The sequence below is a fragment of the Letharia columbiana genome, assembly GCF_014066305.1.
Source record: "Letharia columbiana isolate WasteWater2 chromosome Unknown Sc0000028_s0, whole genome shotgun sequence".
In the NCBI taxonomy this organism is placed as follows: Eukaryota; Fungi; Ascomycota; class Lecanoromycetes; order Lecanorales; family Parmeliaceae; genus Letharia; species Letharia columbiana.
The window spans coordinates 9,333-29,507 of record NW_023501070.1 but is presented as its reverse complement, the minus strand read 5'-3'; the positions used below and the strand labels follow the sequence as shown (position 1 = coordinate 29,507).

The 20,175-nt window shown below is 44.1% G+C and overlaps 5 protein-coding genes across 5 annotated transcripts; 2 read left to right on the top strand and 3 right to left on the bottom strand.

The window, feature by feature from the left end:
- Nucleotides 1–399: 399 nt before the first annotated feature.
- HO173_008109 (uncharacterized protein) lies at nucleotides 400–1,654 on the bottom strand (the record flags this gene model as incomplete). The annotated part of the gene is made up of 2 exons (XM_037310009.1): nucleotides 400–1,399; nucleotides 1,464–1,654. The coding sequence occupies 2 exons, from the start codon at nucleotides 1,652–1,654 to the stop codon at nucleotides 400–402; spliced, it is 1,191 nt and encodes a 396-aa protein (XP_037162969.1).
- A 6,669-nt stretch (nucleotides 1,655–8,323) lies between these two features.
- Nucleotides 8,324–9,921, bottom strand: HO173_008108 (uncharacterized protein; the record flags this gene model as incomplete). Its single annotated transcript, XM_037310008.1, has 9 exons — nucleotides 8,324–8,721; nucleotides 8,776–8,840; nucleotides 8,894–8,973; nucleotides 9,029–9,155; nucleotides 9,205–9,321; nucleotides 9,386–9,524; nucleotides 9,581–9,617; nucleotides 9,672–9,701; nucleotides 9,772–9,921. The coding sequence occupies 9 exons, from the start codon at nucleotides 9,919–9,921 to the stop codon at nucleotides 8,324–8,326; spliced, it is 1,143 nt and encodes a 380-aa protein (XP_037162968.1).
- Nucleotides 9,922–13,948: 4,027 nt separating this feature from the next.
- Nucleotides 13,949–14,794, top strand: HO173_008107 (uncharacterized protein; the record flags this gene model as incomplete). The annotated part of the gene is made up of 3 exons (XM_037310007.1): nucleotides 13,949–14,201; nucleotides 14,290–14,572; nucleotides 14,632–14,794. 3 exons carry the CDS (start codon nucleotides 13,949–13,951, stop codon nucleotides 14,792–14,794), a joined length of 699 nt encoding a protein of 232 aa, XP_037162967.1.
- Nucleotides 14,795–15,372: 578 nt separating this feature from the next.
- HO173_008106 (uncharacterized protein) lies at nucleotides 15,373–16,837 on the top strand (the record flags this gene model as incomplete). Its single annotated transcript, XM_037310006.1, has 6 exons — nucleotides 15,373–15,533; nucleotides 15,590–15,760; nucleotides 15,814–16,136; nucleotides 16,187–16,264; nucleotides 16,309–16,424; nucleotides 16,472–16,837. The coding sequence occupies 6 exons, from the start codon at nucleotides 15,373–15,375 to the stop codon at nucleotides 16,835–16,837; spliced, it is 1,215 nt and encodes a 404-aa protein (XP_037162966.1).
- Nucleotides 16,838–16,994: 157 nt separating this feature from the next.
- HO173_008105 (uncharacterized protein) lies at nucleotides 16,995–17,362 on the bottom strand (the record flags this gene model as incomplete). Its single annotated transcript, XM_037310005.1, has 3 exons — nucleotides 16,995–17,024; nucleotides 17,085–17,202; nucleotides 17,256–17,362. The coding sequence occupies 3 exons, from the start codon at nucleotides 17,360–17,362 to the stop codon at nucleotides 16,995–16,997; spliced, it is 255 nt and encodes an 84-aa protein (XP_037162965.1).
- Nucleotides 17,363–20,175: the final 2,813 nt, after the last annotated feature.

The window sequence follows — 20,175 nt, the reverse complement described above, 5'->3', positions numbered from 1 at the left end:
AGCTATGGGATTGGCAAGGTCAGGCGGGATTTTGCTGACTTGGAATGCGGAGGTGTTTGTCTGCGCTTGTTGGGTTTTGTGTGCGCAGTTGAGGTTTGAGGCTTGGGAGAAAGCTAATGAAGACGAACGCAATTGCTGGTTCATGCAGCGCGGGCTTTTCCTGCGCTGCTTGGTTTGTGTCCATGCAGTTTGGTTTTTGGCGCTCACGTTCCCAGAGTTTCTTTTTTCAATATGGGACCTGAGATGCGAGATTAGTGGAGGCTACCGCCTTAGCAAAGCAATGCGCAAGGGTCAAAAGAGACCATTTGATCAATCTGCAAGAGTACCCTTCATTCGCACACCATGCCAATGTTAAAATAACCTTGTCTCGACCCCTGTGCTCCACTCGTACGCCCGAAACTACCAGCTGTCCGCACCCCAACCCCCAGCCATAGCAACATCCCGCCCCGCATTGACAGCCTGCCGCAAGAATCCCAACGCCCCATCCGCTGTCGCATTGCCCGTACTGGGTATCCTACTCAGTCCATCCGGCCCAGCTTGCGATATTGCTTCCTCGGTTGCAAGCTTGTATTCCTCATCAATCCACCCCTGCTTCTTGCCCACCACCGCGCGTCTTATGCTACTCTTCCACTGCTTGTAGAAGGCCTCCTCGCTCTTCGTGACAAATTGCCTGTTTCCACATTCCGGCGCACAGCTGTACGGGAATACGGCCGTGACTACCTCCCAGCGGCGTGTCATGAACCATAGGTACGGCCAACTGATGATCCAGAGGAATGTGAGGTAGAACATCCACCGTAGCCATAACTTCTCGCGGTAGTCGTTCTGCCAGCAGGGACTGTAGACCGTGACGCGGTTGTGCGTAATAGGAAACGTGACTTTCAGGTGGCCGCGGTAGTTGGTCGAGCCGACCAGGGAAGTGATGAAGGCTTCGAGGGCGGTAGAATCATGGTACACGATGCGCCGGTCGAGAGTGAAGGAGCGCACGGAGAAGGGAGAGGAGATGTAGGATTGGATGTAGGTGTTTGCGTCCGGGGCCGACTCCTGAGGGCAGTCGCTTTGGGTCCGGTTGCCGCGATGGGCCTTGGATTGAGGTAAGGGGACGTCCAAGTCTTGCCGTACTAGGCTAGCTGGGGTATTCGGACCTGGGATGAGGAGGTGTGTCATGTCGAGGCGCACGTCGAAATCCGTGACTGTGACCTTCTCTTTGCTGTCCTTCTTCCTTGTCGTTTCGGAGTGTGTGCCCACCATCCGAGCAGTGAATGTAGGAGGGTATTTCGCTTCGTCTTTCAGCATTTCTGTGAGGAACGTGGCGTCCTGGCTGTAGAGCGGCCAGTGGGTCGTCGTTGTCGTTTCATCCCGGGAGATGTGCGAGGCTGGCAGTGTTGGGTGGATAAGATATCTTGAAGAAGAGGTTCAGCAGACGCGCAGAATAACATCAGCGCTCTCTTAGGAAGTCAGCGTACGATTGTGCCTCCTGGTTGCGAGCTAGTGTAGGTCTTGGTGTTGCTGGGACATCTTCGTATGCAGGCAGGTCGGAGTCAGGGTAGTCCATGTCATCCATGAGAACAGCCGAAGAGGTTGAAGCAGCGTCATCGCGGTTTGGATCATCTCTGTACACGCCTGGCAAAGGCTTCGGAGGCATTGGCTTGCCCATTGCGATGTGGCTGCTGGTTCCGCCTGGTGGATAGCGATGATGGCGATGCCTGGAAAAGGCAAATGGGAGGATACGTTGCTGGAGTGAAGGATCAGCTTCAAGCCTCTAAGTATCAGAAGTGAGATTGTCGACCTGAGATGTAGGTACTAGGTAGTAGACAGAGTGGCTCTTTAATGTTCTCAGTACTCTTCCATCAATCTCAAGTCAGCCCTAACCCTAAACTACGGTACTGGTCTTACTCCTCGAGCTACTTGTATGCACTATCCATCATCATATCACCGCAAGCCATATCTAGCAAGGCAACATAGTTTGCTCGCAACCATCTTACCCTTAGTAACGTCAGGATGTATACCTAAGAGATGTGAGCATCAAACAAGACTTGCACTTCAATATTCTGCCTTGGTCGCCGCTGTCGTTACTGTTTCTTGCTTTTCCTGAAACTCCGCCAGCCACAGAACTCCAGTGACGCGGCATCTGACTGCTCCGAGGTCTTCATCCAGCCACATTCTTGGCATTTCGGTTGAATCAGACACGTTTGGCTTGATGTAGCCTCTCGAGAGGGGAAAGCCTACAAGCTGCAGCTCCTGCCAGTTGTAAAATCTAATTCAATCCACTCAATCCCTGGCGATGGATGGCGCAACCGCAACAAGACTTCTGTTGGTTATGAGGGTGCAACGCTGCGGCTTTGAGGAACAATTGCAGTTTGTGGTCATGACGCCGAGATTGTAACTCTTGGAGAGCGGCATGGGCTCCACCCCAGCTCATGTCGCTCGCGAGGTTTGGTCCAGCGCGACATCCGTTCGCTTCAGCATCAGTTGAAGCTTTGCTGTGGTGAAGGGGTAATTAGTCGTCTCCAGCTCATCGCAAGGCCATAATTGTATATGTGTATATGCGATTAGGCCGCCTCAGCACCCGGGCTGACAGGCCAGAACAGCCAATATCTTGTGCCCCAGCGCAAAGAAGATTCCCATGCATACACGGCCTATACCCGGAGTGGAGCCATAACAATACAGGAGGGGAGAGTGGGGACTGGAATATGAATCCTAAGAAACCGAATGAAGAGTCATTGGTGCAGGACTACTATTTGTGGGACTTTCAGCCAGCATAAATCTCCGTTTGCGGCTACATTTCTGGCTACACTCCATGATCTTTGGTAGCTACTCAATTTAGCAATTGTGGCTATCTGTTTCGGTTATGGACCCCCTAACCCACAGTCTCACTGCGGCGATAAAGGGTGGTCCGTGTCTTCAGTCCTCACAAATTGCTATGACACTAATCCTCCTATTCGAGCTCCGACTATACATAAGAAGGCTATCTCGCCCCTCGCCACTACAGTAGCTTCCAAACCCCTTGGGCCAAATATGTCCTCAGTAGTTCTCGATGCATGGTTCCTAGGCCAGGACCTTCGATCCGAAAGCACACTGCCAGTATTGAATCTCTGCATGTCAGCTGAACCCGAACTCAACAGTTGAGGAAGCCAATAACAAGCTTCATAAATTCACTGAAAGTCACCAATGATTCTACCGTAAGATTCTGAGCTTCTACTAAAACCATCTGGATACTGACAAAATCCATGTGACAATTGTTGGGGCTGGTGTCTCCGGGCTATGCGACAGCTACGAGTTGAAGAAAGCTGGCTGTACGGTGACGACAGAATCGTCATCTAGAGTGGGTGGTCGTGTGAAGACTTTTGCGGTCCTTACATTTGCACCCGGTTTGCATGGCGATGGTGGAGCAATGCGTATCCCAGCGAACCTCTATTTACTCCACCAGTATGTAGATGACTTTGGACTAAAAGATGACCGCATTGACTATGAAATGAAGAACAAGTTCATTTATATCTCCGGCTACGGCGAGAAAACAACCCACGAGAAGTTTAACTCCCTGCTTTTGGATGGAGGCAAGTCGGAAGATTCCAAAAGGCGGCTGAGACTATTCCCAGGCCTTCGGGAAGAAGAAAAAGAGCAGACACGTGACCAGCTGTTCGCATGTGCTGTCTTCCAAGTCGTTGAAGGCTTCTGGAGAGCGTACTAGTACGCGTCAAAACAAATGACGGATTTACGCGTTTTTTCGCGATTTCCCCCACCATCATTTTTACAACCTACCACAAAATGGAGCCTTACATACCAAATAAGCATCTTACGACCCCACAACGCAAATATATCATTGATTACCATGATATAAAGGGTTAGACTATTCCACAGATCAAACGAGACACCAACATTCCCACACCGACTATTAGAAGAACCCTAAGATCCGGAGACACGCGTTCCAGTCGAAACCCTACCTCAGGGGCGCCTCAAAAAATCAACGCTCGAGACCTGCGACAGCTTGTACGTGCAGTCACGAGTTCTCCAGATAGTAGGCGTGAATTCTATCTACAATTGGCTGCAGATCTAGAGATCGTTACTTCTCAATCTACTATTCGGCGCGCACTCCGCAAAGTCGGCTTTCGACGCTGCATCGCATGCCCTAAACCTCTCGTATCATGGATCAATAGACGGAAAAGACTTAAGTGGGCAAGGGAACATCTACACTGAACGATAGAAGACTGAATACGTATGATATTTACGGATGAGAGCTCGTTTGAGACCGGAAGGCGTAATCGTATATTTATAACTCGACGGTCCGATAAACGTCACTGTTTAGATTGCTGTTAGAACTTCAAGCATTCAGAACACCAATCTCTTATGGTTTGGGGCGGATTCTGTGGTGATTAGGTAAGCGAATTATGCGAGCTTTCAGGGAGTATTAAGCCTACAAAACGCGGTCTTAGTAAGGGTAGTCTGAAGAAGTCTATTACCAGCACGGATTACATCAATTAGATCCTAAAGCCTCACGTACTACCCTGGTATCGCGAACTTAAGAAGATGAGATATCGGCCGATATTCATGCAAGACGGCGCAGGAATCCATGGTTCTAAAGAGACGTTATTGTAATTAAGGCAATATGGTATTGAGACGCTAGTGTGGCCTCCATTAAGCCCTAATTTAAATCCCGATGAGTATATGTGGAAGTGTTGTAAATAGAAAATCTAAGCGTATAAAAGAATAATTACTACCTCAAAAGATATATAGCCAGTAGCGGTCTTTGAGTGGAATTAATTGGTAGAAAGAGGGGCCTTTGTCAAGTGGGTACATAGTATGCCAGAAAGATGTCGAGATGTCATTAAGAACAGGGGTTTTTCAACGAAGTGGTAATCCTACGGGCGCAATTTTTTAGGGTAAGACAGCCATTATGTATAGCTTCAATTTTGACTACTTTAGGAGGCGATAGCTATGTAATTTGTGGAGTGGTATTGAAGAAGGAGAGTGGAATAAATAGCCGCAAAATAGCGCCTCGCTTAAATCCGTCACTTGTTTTGACCACTTCGAGTATATGAGCCAGTCGCATCAACGGGGCAAAATACAACCAATCAACCTCTACAATCTCGGAAACGCCCAGGTCGTTTTTGAGAATGGCTCTATGGAGTCTTTTAAAGACGCCTCTCTGTCTAGTAACGATTAGGGGTTTAATAGGCGGGCATAAAGTCGCTCCATAAGGCATGGACGCCGTTCCGAACGGATTTAGCTCCCACAAGCGAGGCAAAGGTTGGTTTCCCCACCACGAACGTTGGCTTAGTTTACCAAGGGGTTTTTCAGACTCACCCATCGACAATGAGGTTTTCGGTGCGCGGGTCCGCAAGATTTGCGTTAAAAATGACTCCCCTCATGTTGGACCGGGTAAGGTAGAGGCCGAATATGAGACCATCTCCGGTCTTTGAAAGATGATCGCATCGGACCACCTGATACATGTAACATCATATACTACTTGACGCTTCGTCGCGAAACCCGTGACTTTGTATTGAAGCAGGCAACGGCTTTTCAGTATAAAAAGCGATGTTCAAGTAAAATCTTCATCGATAACCAGCAAGGCCATGACGGTGGTCTTGTGAGTGACCTGCCTACCCGCTACACCATTTTCCAAAGACGGACGAAAACTCGCAGTTCAAGTAATCAAGCCGCAGAGTCATCATGGCAGCCTAATCTTTCGAGCAGGATGCCGCTAACCTCGGTGCCCTCACACCGCAACGTCAGATCCAGATCCTTGCAGCGTCTCTCGACCGTATTCTTCCGGAGGCTAGGTCTCTCGAGCTCCTTGAAGCTGGTGCTTCACAAGTCTCCCCAACGGATGAGCTTGCAGGCGGAAGTGCGTTCTGCTATGTTGGGACGACGCAAAAGTCGGACCATCTGACCACCATGTGCTAGATAGACTGGGAAGAATCGACGTTTCTTTACTGGCGAGCAGCTGAGCTTTACGCATAGGTTGTTCCATGGTGCGTTTGAGGCTGGGCTGAGTTGGGTCCAGCAGGTGTCAAATGCGCAGAAGGCGAGACCGCAATGGCCGAGTATCAGTTGAATGGACTGGAGATATTTTTCTGCCATCTAAATTCACCCGTGGAGTCGAAGCTGTTGCGCACATAATTTGGCGAGCGGGAGCGCTCTTTGAAAGTTTCCGTCTGGGAGCTTGGTCGAGAGAAGCGGTCGGCCGAATGTATGGGCGTTGGAGCCGCGGCCATGAAGAATGATGATGGTTTGTCTGTGTGTGAGACTGGATGGAACGGTGAGGGGCTCTGGATAGGTGGTGGACTTGGTTTTCCTGGATGGGCTGGAGGTAGCCATTATGGTTGTATGATGTGTAAAGTAGATTTGTTGAGGCTTTTCAGCTCGGAAAAGGGATGGAATGAAGATGGCTGCAGAGAATCTCGGACTGGGCTCAAATGGTACTTTGATTGGTCAGAATCTTGAATACGAAACTGCCTTAAAGTTTGTGTATTTCTTCGTCTTTCCGTTGGCCGTGGCGTCAAATGGAGCGGATTCAAAATATTTTTGTAGACCAGTAGAAACTTCAGTTGGCGGTCATTCGCAACGCAATAAAAAGAAAGGAAGTAATTTGTCAATGGCTTGGCGAGTATCGTGTTATTGTTAAAGGCAAAATTATGGAGACGCAGGGACCAAATAGAAACATAGAAGTGTTATAGGGGGTTTGTCAGTGGCGGAGAAAAGTTGTGACTGATATGTCGAAGCGGGGACGCCTTGTTTTGCATTGTTCCTGCGGGAGGGACTTACTCCCGGTGTTTTGACCCGGCAGTATTGAGTATTATTATTCTATTGTAAATACTGCGGGTTTCTTCAAACCCTTTTTTCAATGGTTGACAATGTCCTTCGATCCCGATTGGCCCGTCGGGGTTCACGTATGCTACTGACACGAATGCTCCCGACACGTTGTGATGCACTGGCATTCCTTTTGTAAGGACACCCTCAGGATAGTTGGGGCAAACACGGCTGCGATGAATTCGGCCTCGAGCTTCTTGAGCAGTATCTTAATGGTAGCATCAAACAGATCATCAGTTGGAAAGCGCCGTGATGCTCGGGGGGTGTGGAGAGCGTGAGCCCGGTAGTGGAAAATAGGAGTATGAGGCAGGAAGACAAGAGGGTCCGAAGGAGAGGAATACTTGAACATAGTCACGATCTTTACTGGCGGGACCAGAAAGTAACGTCAGGAACGACGTCCTGTAGCGAGTCCCCGGGGCTCCCTCCCAAGAAGCAAAATTTCTTCGCAGGCTCACTAGCTTTATGTGACTCGGCACTACCGAATAGCCCGCCGCAGCCAGAGCACGTATTTGGGCTAGTCCATGGCTGATTTTGGTACCCAGATAGCTAGATTATACAGCATCAAATCGAGTCACCAACACCTGTGCCTCTACTATAATGCCTAGATCGGCTCTCCCCTGTGGTTAGCTTCGCGCGGTGGCTGGGTATATGTCATTCAATCAATCAATCAATCAATCAAAAGCTATTGCCGTTTAGGAAGCTCGCTAGATGGAGAGTGCTAGCTCTAAAACTGTCGGGCAAGCCCGACACGCGTCCGCCTCACTAACGTGTTAGTGGAAACATACTTTGCCTTAGTCGATGGTATATGAGAGGACTTGCAGGGGAAGATTAAGGTATCTACCGCAAGTGAGCCTTCTTCGACACTTTCCGGCTGATCTGTTGAAGCGTTACGTCGATTCACTGCCCTCCTAGGCTGGAGCATAAACACTAAAGGTGCAGTGCTGTGCCCCGCACTCCCTCCAGCTCCGGCACATCATCAATCATTTTGATACAGTTGCACGTCTTCCATGAACAAGAAACGCGAGCTTCGACTTGCAAAGTTGAGCTTGTCCGCGGCTTCACCCTCCAATTCTATGCGCAAAGTAAAGAGTCATGATATTCAATCTGATCGGCTATGCCTCGCACTCCACCAGCAACACAGGCTCCTGTCAGGGACTCCAGAACATCCGCAGGGGATAGTGTTGCCGCTAGGAGAAGGATTTGGTGCTGAGGCCGAAGAACTTGCCATCCACGGAGGTCTTGACATAGATCACTAAAGTTGCTTGCAAAGCGCAGTGCACAGCGTTTTAATTGATGCACTGGGCCATACTCTGTATGCGGCACTGCTGCCGTGTTTACTGATTGGTGGATAAGCTTTCATGCCGTCGATGCTGATGCCCTGTATCGTATGCATCGTTGTTGCGACTTGGATTGAAAGGTCTTGGATGTTTTAAAAGCGGCTAGCTAGGAAGTGGAGCGCCTTATAGGACTCCTAAGACTAGAAGCTCCTTGTAGCTTGATCAATCCCGTATTATATTCAAAAGAGCCTATCATTGTAATGCAGTCTGTCACTGGTACTCAGAATGACCTCCGTTCTTACGTTGATACCGGTCTGAGGCAGTTCCATAACTTCAACGTCTGGCTGAGTGTCATTGACTCTACCACCTCGAACCGACACATCGTGGCCAAGTGGCCTCAGATCATCCCGTTCGTCAAGTTGACTGAATGTGCCATCACTTGACTTTCCTTTCCCACCTTCCCACATTCGCCTCGACGATGTACCACCAGCCGAGTGCAGTGTACTTCTTACCAAGGGAGCATTCGCGAAACCTTGGCTAGCTACGCTCACTAGAGGTCGAAGACTGGGGATACAGGCACAAATCACGGCTATGTTAGGTTCCAATGCGGACCATATAGCTGTGTCAACGTAGTTCCCTACATATTCAGTCAGTTATGGATAAATGAGACAAAGCTAAAGAGTACGTTTACACGTGACATCGGCCTCTTCAAGTCTGGAGAGAACAACCACCCAGATGATGCTGACCAAGACGACACTAAGTCAACAGTCAGCTGCCAATCAGAAAGCCAGTCCTGTGCTGAGACGTACAAGCCAGCTAAGGTGAAGAGAACGGTCAAAACAATCTGTTGCTTGACGCTGGTGCGCAGGCGCCACAAAAGTGGTATCGGCTGCCGAAGTGTTACTAGTCATCGTCCACCAGGGCGAAACACAACAGGGCCGTACAAGTATGAAGATCAAAAAGTTGAGACCGACGTTGGCTGAGCCGCTGCCAATAAAGAAGTCATCAACATTGTAGCAGTGACCTTTAATGCTTGGATCGACTCGATCCCAGGCGTAGTGAACGGGATGACTATATCTGTTAGCTTGAATGGTGGCACCAGAGATCCAGCGCGACGTACCATTGAAATATAATGGTGAGATCGATCGAGACCATGTAGACCACGGAAAGCACTGCAACCCAGAGTAACAGGCGTCTGAACTGAAGGATTGGGAAGATGCGGTAGTAGAATGCTAGTCTGATGGTTGCCGTTGACTGATCAGCTTTGGGAACTAAGTTCGAACTTGGAAAGGAGCATTTACATGGCAAACTTCGCGAGGGTCGTTGCGGTGTGAAAGAAGATCTCGAAGACAAAGAGACCTTTCAAGAACAGCTTTCCCTTCTCGATACTAAGGACTGGACCAAAAATGTAGATGTGTCTTCCAAATCCATTGGGGATCTCTTCAAATTAGATAAGCCAGTCTGCGTCTATCTGCATCCACAAAGCTCAAACGTACCTATCAACCATATGATGCAGCATACCGTTGAGAAAATCTAGCTTATCAGCATTGCTTGTAGCAGAAAGGCGATCCTCAAGTATTTACTTACAAGGGCCACGACGGTCAAAAGATCGTCCCACTGATAAGGAAGAACCTGTCAGCATTGGCCTTTTGCATACATTGCGAAAGTCGAATATTCGAAATCTTACCCAGAATCCGGCTCTTGAGAGCTTTCGAGATAGGAGGCGCAGAAAGACGAAGATGAAGGTGAGCGAGATGATCGCCGCGCAGCTTCCGATAACTCGGCCGCGCTGATCCGCGTATAGGTCAAGGCCAGGGGGAGGAGTGTCAGTGGACATGATTGCATTGAGATGGAAGTATTTTGGACAAGTGGTTCGGCATGGGAGTACTTGCACACGCGAAGGAGAGAGTTGTCGCTGGTAGAGGCGGGAACGCAAAATGAGAGACTAGCTGAGTGCATTATTGTACAAAGATAAGAGAAGAGAAAGCTGAAATACAGCTGAGTAAGAGGATGGTACAGCATAGCTACGCCGCTATCAGCGTGGGCTCGTGGTACTGTACGTTGCAACTTAGAGATTGCAAGCCGCCGAATGGTTGTGGATCCTTTAACCGAGTTCGGCTTACTGGACGTCTAGCCATGCAGCTACTGTTACCGCACATCCTCCCGGTTTCAGGATAACAAGCTTCACCAAGGCGGGCAAGAATAGATCAGCAAAACATCAATAATAATAAGTCGGACAGGGTCATTGGTACTCGCCATTTGTTTCCAAACAGATTCTCCTAAATTTTCTGATGGTTACCCACACTCTGTGGGTATCTGACTTGCTCCTTTTCCACGCGTTGCAGAGTAGGTACCTTGGGTTGGCTAGAAGGCTTTGTTGAGTAGCTTACGGTGGAAATGATCAGCGGAAAATGTGGTGCGATCAGCTGCAGCAAAGTGGTGCAGCTGTATGCAATGCAAGCACACGTTTCCCGAAACATTCTTGCGCCAACCCCATCCAGCTTGAACCATTCGGGAATGGAATTATCTACCTAGGGGGCTCCAGCGATATCTCCTCGAATTGGAATGCGTCGAGCCTCTTTGCTTCTAACAGCTGGATGCGACGACTCCCCCCAGCTACCGCCTTGGTGGCGCTTTCAACTCTTCGTTAGACAGAAGGAGGGTCTAGCAACAGTCTCCCAAAGCCAGGATGAGTCATTCATGGCCACAAACTACAAGCAAGGCATCTAAAAGCCTGTGCCTCTTCCTTCTCTACCCCCCGGCTGGGTTGCGACTGATCCTAGTATGACGTGTTTGGTTCTTCGGCCACAATTTCGCAGCTTCTTGATCACCATCCTTGATCGCTACAGCCGATGCCTTCGACGATTGACCGGCTCCCGGCTTGCAAGACCGTTGTAGGCTCCTGGATCAATTTCGCTTCTGGAAAGGGAATTGCGTGTAGAGAGGCGCGGTCTGGGTATTGCAGCTTTGAAAATACAACACACTGGCTGCAGAGCTCGTGAGAGGATGCATTTGAATGTGACCATCACTTTGCTTGATTGCGAGCACGCATTGAGAGACTGACGCTCCAAGCACAATGACAGGTGCTAAAATTTGGTGGAAAGTACCATATGCTGAAGGGAGAATTCTCGATCGCATGAGCGCTAAGCTTAACTGAGCTAATTTTTTTTTTTTTTTTTAAAAAAAAAAAATTCCCCCAAACCCCCCCCCGAAAACCGAAAAATCAAACTTCGGAATAAGGCACAATGATAAATTTAATTTTCTAAAAACTTTATAACTATAAGAAGATATAATAAAGATCAAGAAGTTTAATTTTTAAATGTTCTTATTATCTGCTATATAGTAAAATAAAAATCTATTAAATCTTAAGATTTTTAGATAAGCTTGGCGATTATAGAAGCGGAGGTAACTTTTCAACGTAAAGCGTATATTTTCAATTCATACTATTTCTTACGATAGAAAATTAAAATCTTTTAAAATTCTAAAACTAATTATTTAGTATTATGAAAAAGATTGTAAAAATTATAGATTATAAAAGTAGTAGTTGTTAAAGAATTCAAGCCGTGTTCATTCTTTGTTTTCGTTGGGTTTTTTTTTTTTTTTTTTTTTTTTTTTTTTTTTTTTTAAAATTTTTTTTTTTTAAAAAATTTTTTTTTTTTTTTTTTTGGGGGACTCTTTCCGCCAACAGTTAATACTAGCATCAAAGGCAAGCCGTGTCCATTGTCCAAAACTTTGGTTGTGTAGATGTTGGGGAGTAAGCAGGCATCAGAGACGTGTTACGAGCTTGTTTTGGAGATCATCGACATCGACATGTTAGGAATAGATGTGCCCATCTTGCCAATCGACTTTGGGATCGCCTTCCTGAGCTGGTGGCGCACACTGACAACACGCGCAGATTTACGCAGTTGGCTTTCCGGCAGCCTCTGCAAAAGTCATCGTTATCTCCAAATCTACGGACCAAGGAGTGAACTCAATGCTGGAGGAGTGTGGCTGACTTCAGAAATCTATCACAGACCGCTGCTCATTCGTTTCTTGAGTGATGATGGGAATGTTCCATTCCTTTGGTTGTCCCCTTTGCTCATCTCGAAAAAGGCTGTGTTACACCTCAGTCAATCCGTCACGTAATCTGCCGGTGACCGAGGCCTCTTGGTGGGATGTCTGGACGGCGGGAGTTCGCTACTTGGTCTGGATCGAAATTTAGAAACCCCCCTTGAGCCTTGACAATTAGTTGGTCTTCATGTGCTGTATGAGTATCTAGAATTCTTTGATAGAATTGACTCAGGCCGCGAGATAATTGACCGATCTTTTCGGTTTATCGTCAGCCCGACAGGACGAATACATTTCTAAGCTTTAGGTGACCCAGATGAGGGAATCACACGTGATATACTAGTAGCAGGTAAGGCGATTTGAGCCCAGTGGTTTCGAATACTATGGGTTGCATCACTTTTCATAAGCCTTGTACAGAGCGATCGCTAAGCCACGAGGCGTACAAGCAGGTGCCGACATCAATAACAATTGTCTAATGTACCCGACCGCGTCTCCAATATCCCCTTGTCTCGCTGCGCCATAGCTGGTATGCAAAGCCTAGTCTTTTCTGGCGTTACTACAGTACATCCATGGAGCATGTAATCTGTCGCGGATACGGAACTATAACCTTTCAGGCCAACGTGCTGTCACAGTACATGTAAGCTAATGACGAAGCAATAATTGGAAAGCTTGCTTTCTCAATGTTAAGAGTTGAAATCAAATAACTTCTACGCTAAGAGGCTAGTAATCAATTAAATTATCGGATTTTACTATTTTCAGTCTAAAATATATTTTATTTCTTTATTTTCGATCTAAACGCGGGTATATACGAGTATAAAGAGCTTTAAAATTCTTAAATCTATTTTTTTTAATTTCTTTTCTTTTATTAAAAATATAATAATAAATTAAATACGTAGAGTTATAGAGTTAATTATACGCTTTTAAATAATATAGAAAAAATGAAATTAATAAAGTATTTATAAAGATATATTAAAAATTAAGATTTTTACTTAAATTATTAAGTTTATAAGAAGAGTCTCTTCGATAAGAGCTCTTAAAGAGTTAGAGAAATTTTAGAGAATCTCTTTTTAAGTATATTAAATAAATTATAATATCTCTCTCGATTCTTAATAAATTATAATATCTCTCTCTCGATTTTTAAAGTTAAATTTTTTAAAATCTCTTAAATTCTTTAAAGCTCTTTAAGAGCTTTTTAAAAGTTTATATCGAAGAGATTATTAAAGTAAACTCGAAATTAATTAAATATTATTAAAATAATTAAATTTCGAGCTTACTTTAATAGTCTCTTCGATATAAACTCTCGAAGAGTCTTGAAAAAAGTTTTCGAAGGGTTCGAGGGGTTTTAGAGGGTCTTTCTAAGAATTAAATATAGTTAAAAATCAATACTCGGCAAGCTTTTCACTACTGGGAAGCCCGCGCCCTAGCATATATTAAGTGATCCTGCTAGCGGTTGTCTTTTGCGGAAAGAGCGCCGCACCTGCAAGAGACTTTTGCGGCCGGGCGAATTACTAATTTATACCCCGGACTTTGGTGTAGGGGTTTGGATTTGTAAGATGGAGTATGAAATATTAATCAGTCTACCTTGTAGTGAACTAGCAGTACGCCCTTTCGCGGCCTCGGCGTCAGCATCTGGGATATTTAGTCACCATCGCATTGTCGGAAAAAGAGGTCGCGTAAGCTGCTGAACTTGATTTCAAAGACTTCAGCAAGACTACATGCATATATGGCAATGGCAGCGCCTTGGTTTCCCTGCATTTTGAACAACACAGTCTTTTACTGCATACTGGAACCATCTATCCCCTCGAGCCTCGAAAACAATGTCCAAAGCAGCAGCTTCACCAGTCGTCCTTATACTTGGCGCAGGTGCCAACATTGGTGCCCATGTCGCTCGCTCCTTTGCAGCAAAAGGGTACCGTGTCGCTTTAACGTCGAGGACTTCTCGAGCTCAGGAGACGACCGATGACGGAGACCTTCACCTCCAAGGCGATCTCGCAGACCCTGGGTCCGTCGCTGGCATCTTTGCGAAAGTACAAGATCTTCTCGGTCTGCCTAGCGTGGTGGTCTATAATGGTGAGTCAGCGCTTTGCAATAAGAACAACGGCGGTTACACGGATCCACTGTACCCTGGGGCTGATCTGATTCGGTTATCATGGTGTAGCTGCAATGGCCACTCCGAACCCACCACAAGATCCACTCTCGGTCTCTATCCCCGTCCTCAGCCGTGACCTCAACGTCAATACTCTCAGCGTCCTGGCTGCTGCCCATGAAGCAGTTCTATCCTTTGAAAAGCTACCCCCAAGTGCCTCACGCACCTTCATCTACACGGGTAACAGGCTCAACATCGCTCCGATCTTGTCGCTCCTCAGTTTGGGCATAGGAAAATCCGCTACGGCGCACATAATCTCCTCGGCTTCACTGGCGTACAAAGATAAAGGCTATAGGTGACATGACGTCTTGATCTCGTTCTCCCTGCTGGCTCTTGCTGACGGTGAATAAACAGATTCTACTATGCTGACGAGCGGACGTCTGAGGGATCACCAGTTGGAGGAGCAGTTGATGGAAGCGCACATGGGGAGTTCTATGTGAATCTGGCTGAAAGTGAGACGCAGGGTCCTTGGTTAGCGACCTTTGTGAAGGGGAGTGGCTATGTGAAGTTTTTGTAGTAGCTCAATGCCTTGTCGATTTAGATCTACTTTTAAACAGTCACATGAATTTGTGCTGAGCGATGAAGTTCTGAGCAGATAAAGTCAGCTGTCGCGTCGTGAACGGGGTTTCATCTTATCAGATATCGCAGATCCGATTCGGAGTCTTTGCTACCTTCTCCAGTGTCTGATCAGGCTTTCCGCGGTACCCAGCTACACGTATGGGTAGGTCGGACAAGCTTTTCGCGTCCAGCGTGAGAACTGCGGGATGTAAATAGGGATCTCATCGTGCTGATATTGCTCGTAGATGTGATTGCAGTCGATGACGAATGATCGATTTCAAAGCGTCCTACCCTGCAACAATCATGAGTGAACCTGAGTTGAATGGGCTCCGATATGCTAGCTCAAACCCGCGGGAGATCAGTGTGTACATTGAAGTTGGGTTTGAGACCGAGAGTCCATTGATGCTTGTAGCTCATTGATCTCGTGTATCGACACCTGCTGCTGATCTTGCACCATGTCAAGGCCAAGGGTTTTAGATGGAAGGTTCCCGCTCCAACCGAAGCTAGGCTATCACTTTTGGAGGCAGAGATTCGATCATGTCGATCGTGTTGAATACATCAGATGTACCGTCGCAGAAGGGGTGTCAGAAGTTGAGCCAACGTTTAGGGCTAGAGAATGGTCTTCACGGCAAACTTGCCAAGAGTGCCAAGAGTGCCAAGAGTCTTGGCATGTCTAGGATGCATACCTCCGTGAAATCGTGCTCAATCGAGCAGCGGCACGCTTTGACAACATGCATTGACACTGTTACAATAGCCCAACCAAGAACGCATACCAGTATGTTCTGGTGATGCCTGACCCAATGGTATTGAGCACAGGACAAGTTCTACGAGGACGTAATGCCACTTATCGCCTCCTCAATGCACTCCATGCGCCAACGGTGTATAAAGCACAAGTGCTGGAGAGTTCTATCATCAAAGCAGATTTGTATGTTAGACCTTTTGTTGTAACTTTCAATATGGCAGCTCATGGATCTCAAGTGCGGTGGTCAAAACAGCAGTGGGGTCCACCAAGAAAGCCTTGAGGCGAGAGCGAAACAACTACCTCATTCCTGGAATACGCTCGAGCCCATATATCCGCAGTCATTGGGACATACTTGAACCCTACTCGAGTGATGACACAGCGCAGGCAGATGAGATGGCCACAGCCCCGCCCGGTATGGTCTTCGAGTGGATGGAGTATGACTTGTGGCAGGTGTCGTCTGAAAGATATCGTCAAGACTCAATCCTTCCCAAAGTCATAGCTAGATCAGTACTGTCGGCACTCGCTCTTCTGAAGACACAGTACGACGCAATCCACACAGGTGCGTGGCAACCGGTCTTTTCCCTTCCCCGGCAGCTGCTGATTAATCAGATATCAATCCAAACAATATTTTCCTTTCTGATTTCGACGGTCCTTCTCCTGTCGTGAAAGTAGGAGACTTAGGAAACAGTGGGTCCCTATAATCTATTTGCGAGCTTTGCTGAGTTGTCTAGTGTTCGGAGATGGGTATGACGTAATGCGTCTTCAGAGCCTTGAGTGCCGTGCCCCCGAGGTGTGGAGAGGCTTAGGTGTCTGGCATTCTTCGGACGTGTGGTCATTTGGGGTTACGGTCTGGCACAGCTTCTGTTTTGTCACGGCCGTTTGCTAACAGTAAAGCTTACGCATTGGCTGTCGCACTCAGCTATCTTCGGTCCCCACGATAAGATCGTTCAAGATCTGACCGAAGCCTGGTGTATAGCCAAGATACGACGACTTGTTGGGTCGATGGAACCGCCGGTCGATCCGAAATACGAAGAGGAGTTCGCGTTGGCGGAGTATCTCGAAACAAGCTCTTTCAAGCATCAGGATGATTCTTCGGAGAGACCATTCATGAGTGTTGGTACCCTTCGTGAAGAGCTCGAGAAGCTCTCTGCTCCCAAGGTGTCTCCAGAGCTTCTTGACTTCATCGAGTTCTTGCTTGTTCTGGACCATACGAAGAGGCCAAGCGCAGTGGAGGCGCTACAGCATCCTTATCTTCGCTAGATTAACTCATTCGACTAGAAGATAAATGATGGCGAACACCAAGTAAATATAAATACAAATTCCTTTCGTACAAAGCTCCTCAGCTGCTGGAGACACCGCCTTATTGCGACATATGTTGATATCGATCAAGTTTACTAGCAAGCAATCACTTGGTTCTTCACGGCTGTATCCATCCTACTGTGAGCCACTGGAAGACTGCTCAAGATAAGCTGGGTGTCAGGGTCGTCTAGGGGACAAAAACACTTACAGCTTCCTTGCTTGGATCATAAGCAACATGTTTCCTGAACACTTCTTTTCCGCTTTCATCTTCGCCGGTAATTGTGGAGTGGACTCGAGGATCTTCTGGACTCGGATGTGGCATGGAACTGTGAAGCGTTAACACCCATATCATAGACGATTGCTCTAGTGCACGGCATACTGTACAACGACTTTGTCAGTACGATCTTTCTCATTCTTTGTTAGCCCCAGACTGGATCCTGAAACCGCAGTTGCCACTTTGACTACTGTTTCCCGAAGAAGAGTCATATCGATGGCGTCGATTTGGCGTTTCCAGCCGTTGCCTTAAATATACTCGACCACGGCAATGGGGATGGTGCGGGCCCCAACAATCACCTTCTTAACGTTACGAGAGAACGTAGATATAGTAATTACTAGCTTAGAGCGTTAAGTTAAACTTATATATATATGAGTGAGACTTGTGATGGACCGATAGATCAGAAGTCGGTGAAATGGATTTGCTGGCTACAGGAGCGAACGTGGCCACCTTTAAGTAATTGCAAGAGGACGCTACGCAGTACGCACCCGTAATCGGTTCATACTACCGCTGAATTGTGCGGCTTAGCATGTTGCTATTATTTCAACAACCTTCCATTACCTATCAATCAGTTATACTTTCCCGCTGATCAAGGCAACGCCAGGCGGTTACCCTCCTCGCAGGCTTTTTAATCAAGCCTTCAGCTATAGTGTAGCTCGCCCTCATTAAAGCATAGCTTCCAATGGTTTCACTCGATCAGAGGCACGTAGTCTGTGAAAATTATAGCCTCTGACCGTACATGGAGCTTGAGACTGACGCCTCTGATGTCAGCAAGATAGTATGTAACTTCACTGGGAAAATTACATGTAACTCGCCGTGTCTTCTCGTAATTCTGACTCTGAAGTACTTCCCACCCTTCCTGACACGAACTCGTAACACTTCTCCCAGCTTTCTTGTCACATTCATTGTCTCCGCCTAGGTAGGGGCGCTAGAGTAGAACTCTTATCTAATTTGAAACCCACGAGAATAGCGTTTCCTCGAGTGTTTCATAACTAGCTCCTCGGGCCACTGAATGACTGACATCCAAACAATGTTGCGATGGCTAGTATGATCTGCTGTGAGCATTTTCAATGCGAGCTTCAGATGCCTATTCCATGAAACATCAGCCGCGCTCCTTGCCTTAGTTTCTTAGACGTATTAAGATTACTTAGTCTCTTTAAGTTAAAATAGACTTTTAAATAAAAAAAGAATTATTAAATTTAATTTTATAAATATTTTAAAATAAAGAATTTAAATATCGCTTATTAAAAACTTCTTTATTTTATTAAGAATATTCTTTAATATAAGCTTAGATAGTCGAGTAGTAATAATTTTAATAAATTTCGAAACTATTTCGCTTCGTTCTCGATATTACGAGCCTATTCTATATCTTTCTTAATATATTATTTAATTCTATAGTCTATTAGAGTCTAGCGTATCTTAATAGAGATATTTATTACTATTTAATATCTTCTAATTTTATTTATATAATTATTCGATATCTAATTTTATTATTTATTATATTAATATATATAATAGAATAAGATAGAATTAAGTTTAAAAATCTTAAATTTATATATATAGCTAATTATAAATTCGAGTTTACTACGCTTTTTAACTAGATCGACTAACTTATCGCGAATAAATAAATTAGCGTTCGTAATTATTAAAATCTCGCCCTTTAGCGCCTCTCTTATTAAAAAAATAGATATATATTATTTATATATAGAATAACTTTTTTATTTTTATTAAAATTTTGAGATTTTTTTTTAAATTATAGAACAAGATATAGGCTTCTCGAATTTTTAAGAGTTTTAAAAGTTAGTCTTATAATAATTAAAGCGTAAGAAATTTAAATATCGCTTATTAAAGTTCGCTCGATAGTCGAATAGTCTTAATTAGATATATATTATTTAATTTTAAAATAAGATTTTATTTTCTATTAAAATTTTAAGATTTTTATTTTAAATTATAGAATAAAATATAGGCTTTTAGAAAAAAAAGAATTTCTAAATTTAGTCTTATAATTATTAAAGCGTAAGGAATTTAAATATCGCTTATTAAAGATCGCTTATTAAATTTACTCGATAGCTCTAATTTAAAAAAAAAATTATAAATTTAATTTATAAATCTTTACTCGTCTATATTAATATTATATTTATATCGATTTTAATATTATAACTAGATTATCTTACTTACTATATTTAAATTAATAGATAAATTTAAGAAATCTATTAATAGAAGCTTTAATAAGATATAAAATTAAGTTATTATATTTTTAAATAAATCTACTATATAGATAATATATTATAAAAAATATCTATTAAAATAATATAATAATTCTATAATTAATTAGAGAATTAAAGTAATTATTAAATTAATTTATTTATATAGCTAGTAAATTTAAATAAATTACTATTTAACTTAATAATTATATAATTAATTTTCTAAGCGAAGTAAAAGTATTTAAAAGAATAATATTTAAATTATTTATAATTTTTATAATAGTTTAAATAATCTATAAATTAAGAAAAAAAATCTTCGTAAAATATAATATTATTTTTCGAATTTATAATAAAGCCTTATAAAAGATATTATAAGAAATTTTTCTTTTCTCTTCTTTATTTAAATTTATAATATTAAAAACTTAAAAGAAATAACGAAATTCTCTTCTTTTTATTTTAAAATTATTATAAATTTTAAATATATAATTAAGTAAGATAAATCGAGTTAGTAATCTTTTTATTTAAATATTTAATTATTAATAATTCTTATTATTTAATAATATAGTAAAAAATATTAAAAATATTATAAACTTTTAATAAATCGTTAATATTAATTAATTACGCTATTAAATCGATAAGAAATTTAATTAATTTCTTATTATACTTTATAATCTTCGCTATTAATAAGATTAATTTTAAGACGTAATTAAATAGTATATTAATTTTAAAATTAAAAAGAATAAGATAGTAAATTAATAGAATAAAATTTAATAATATTTAAAGTAAGTTAATATTAAAATTAAGAAGCTATAAGAATATAA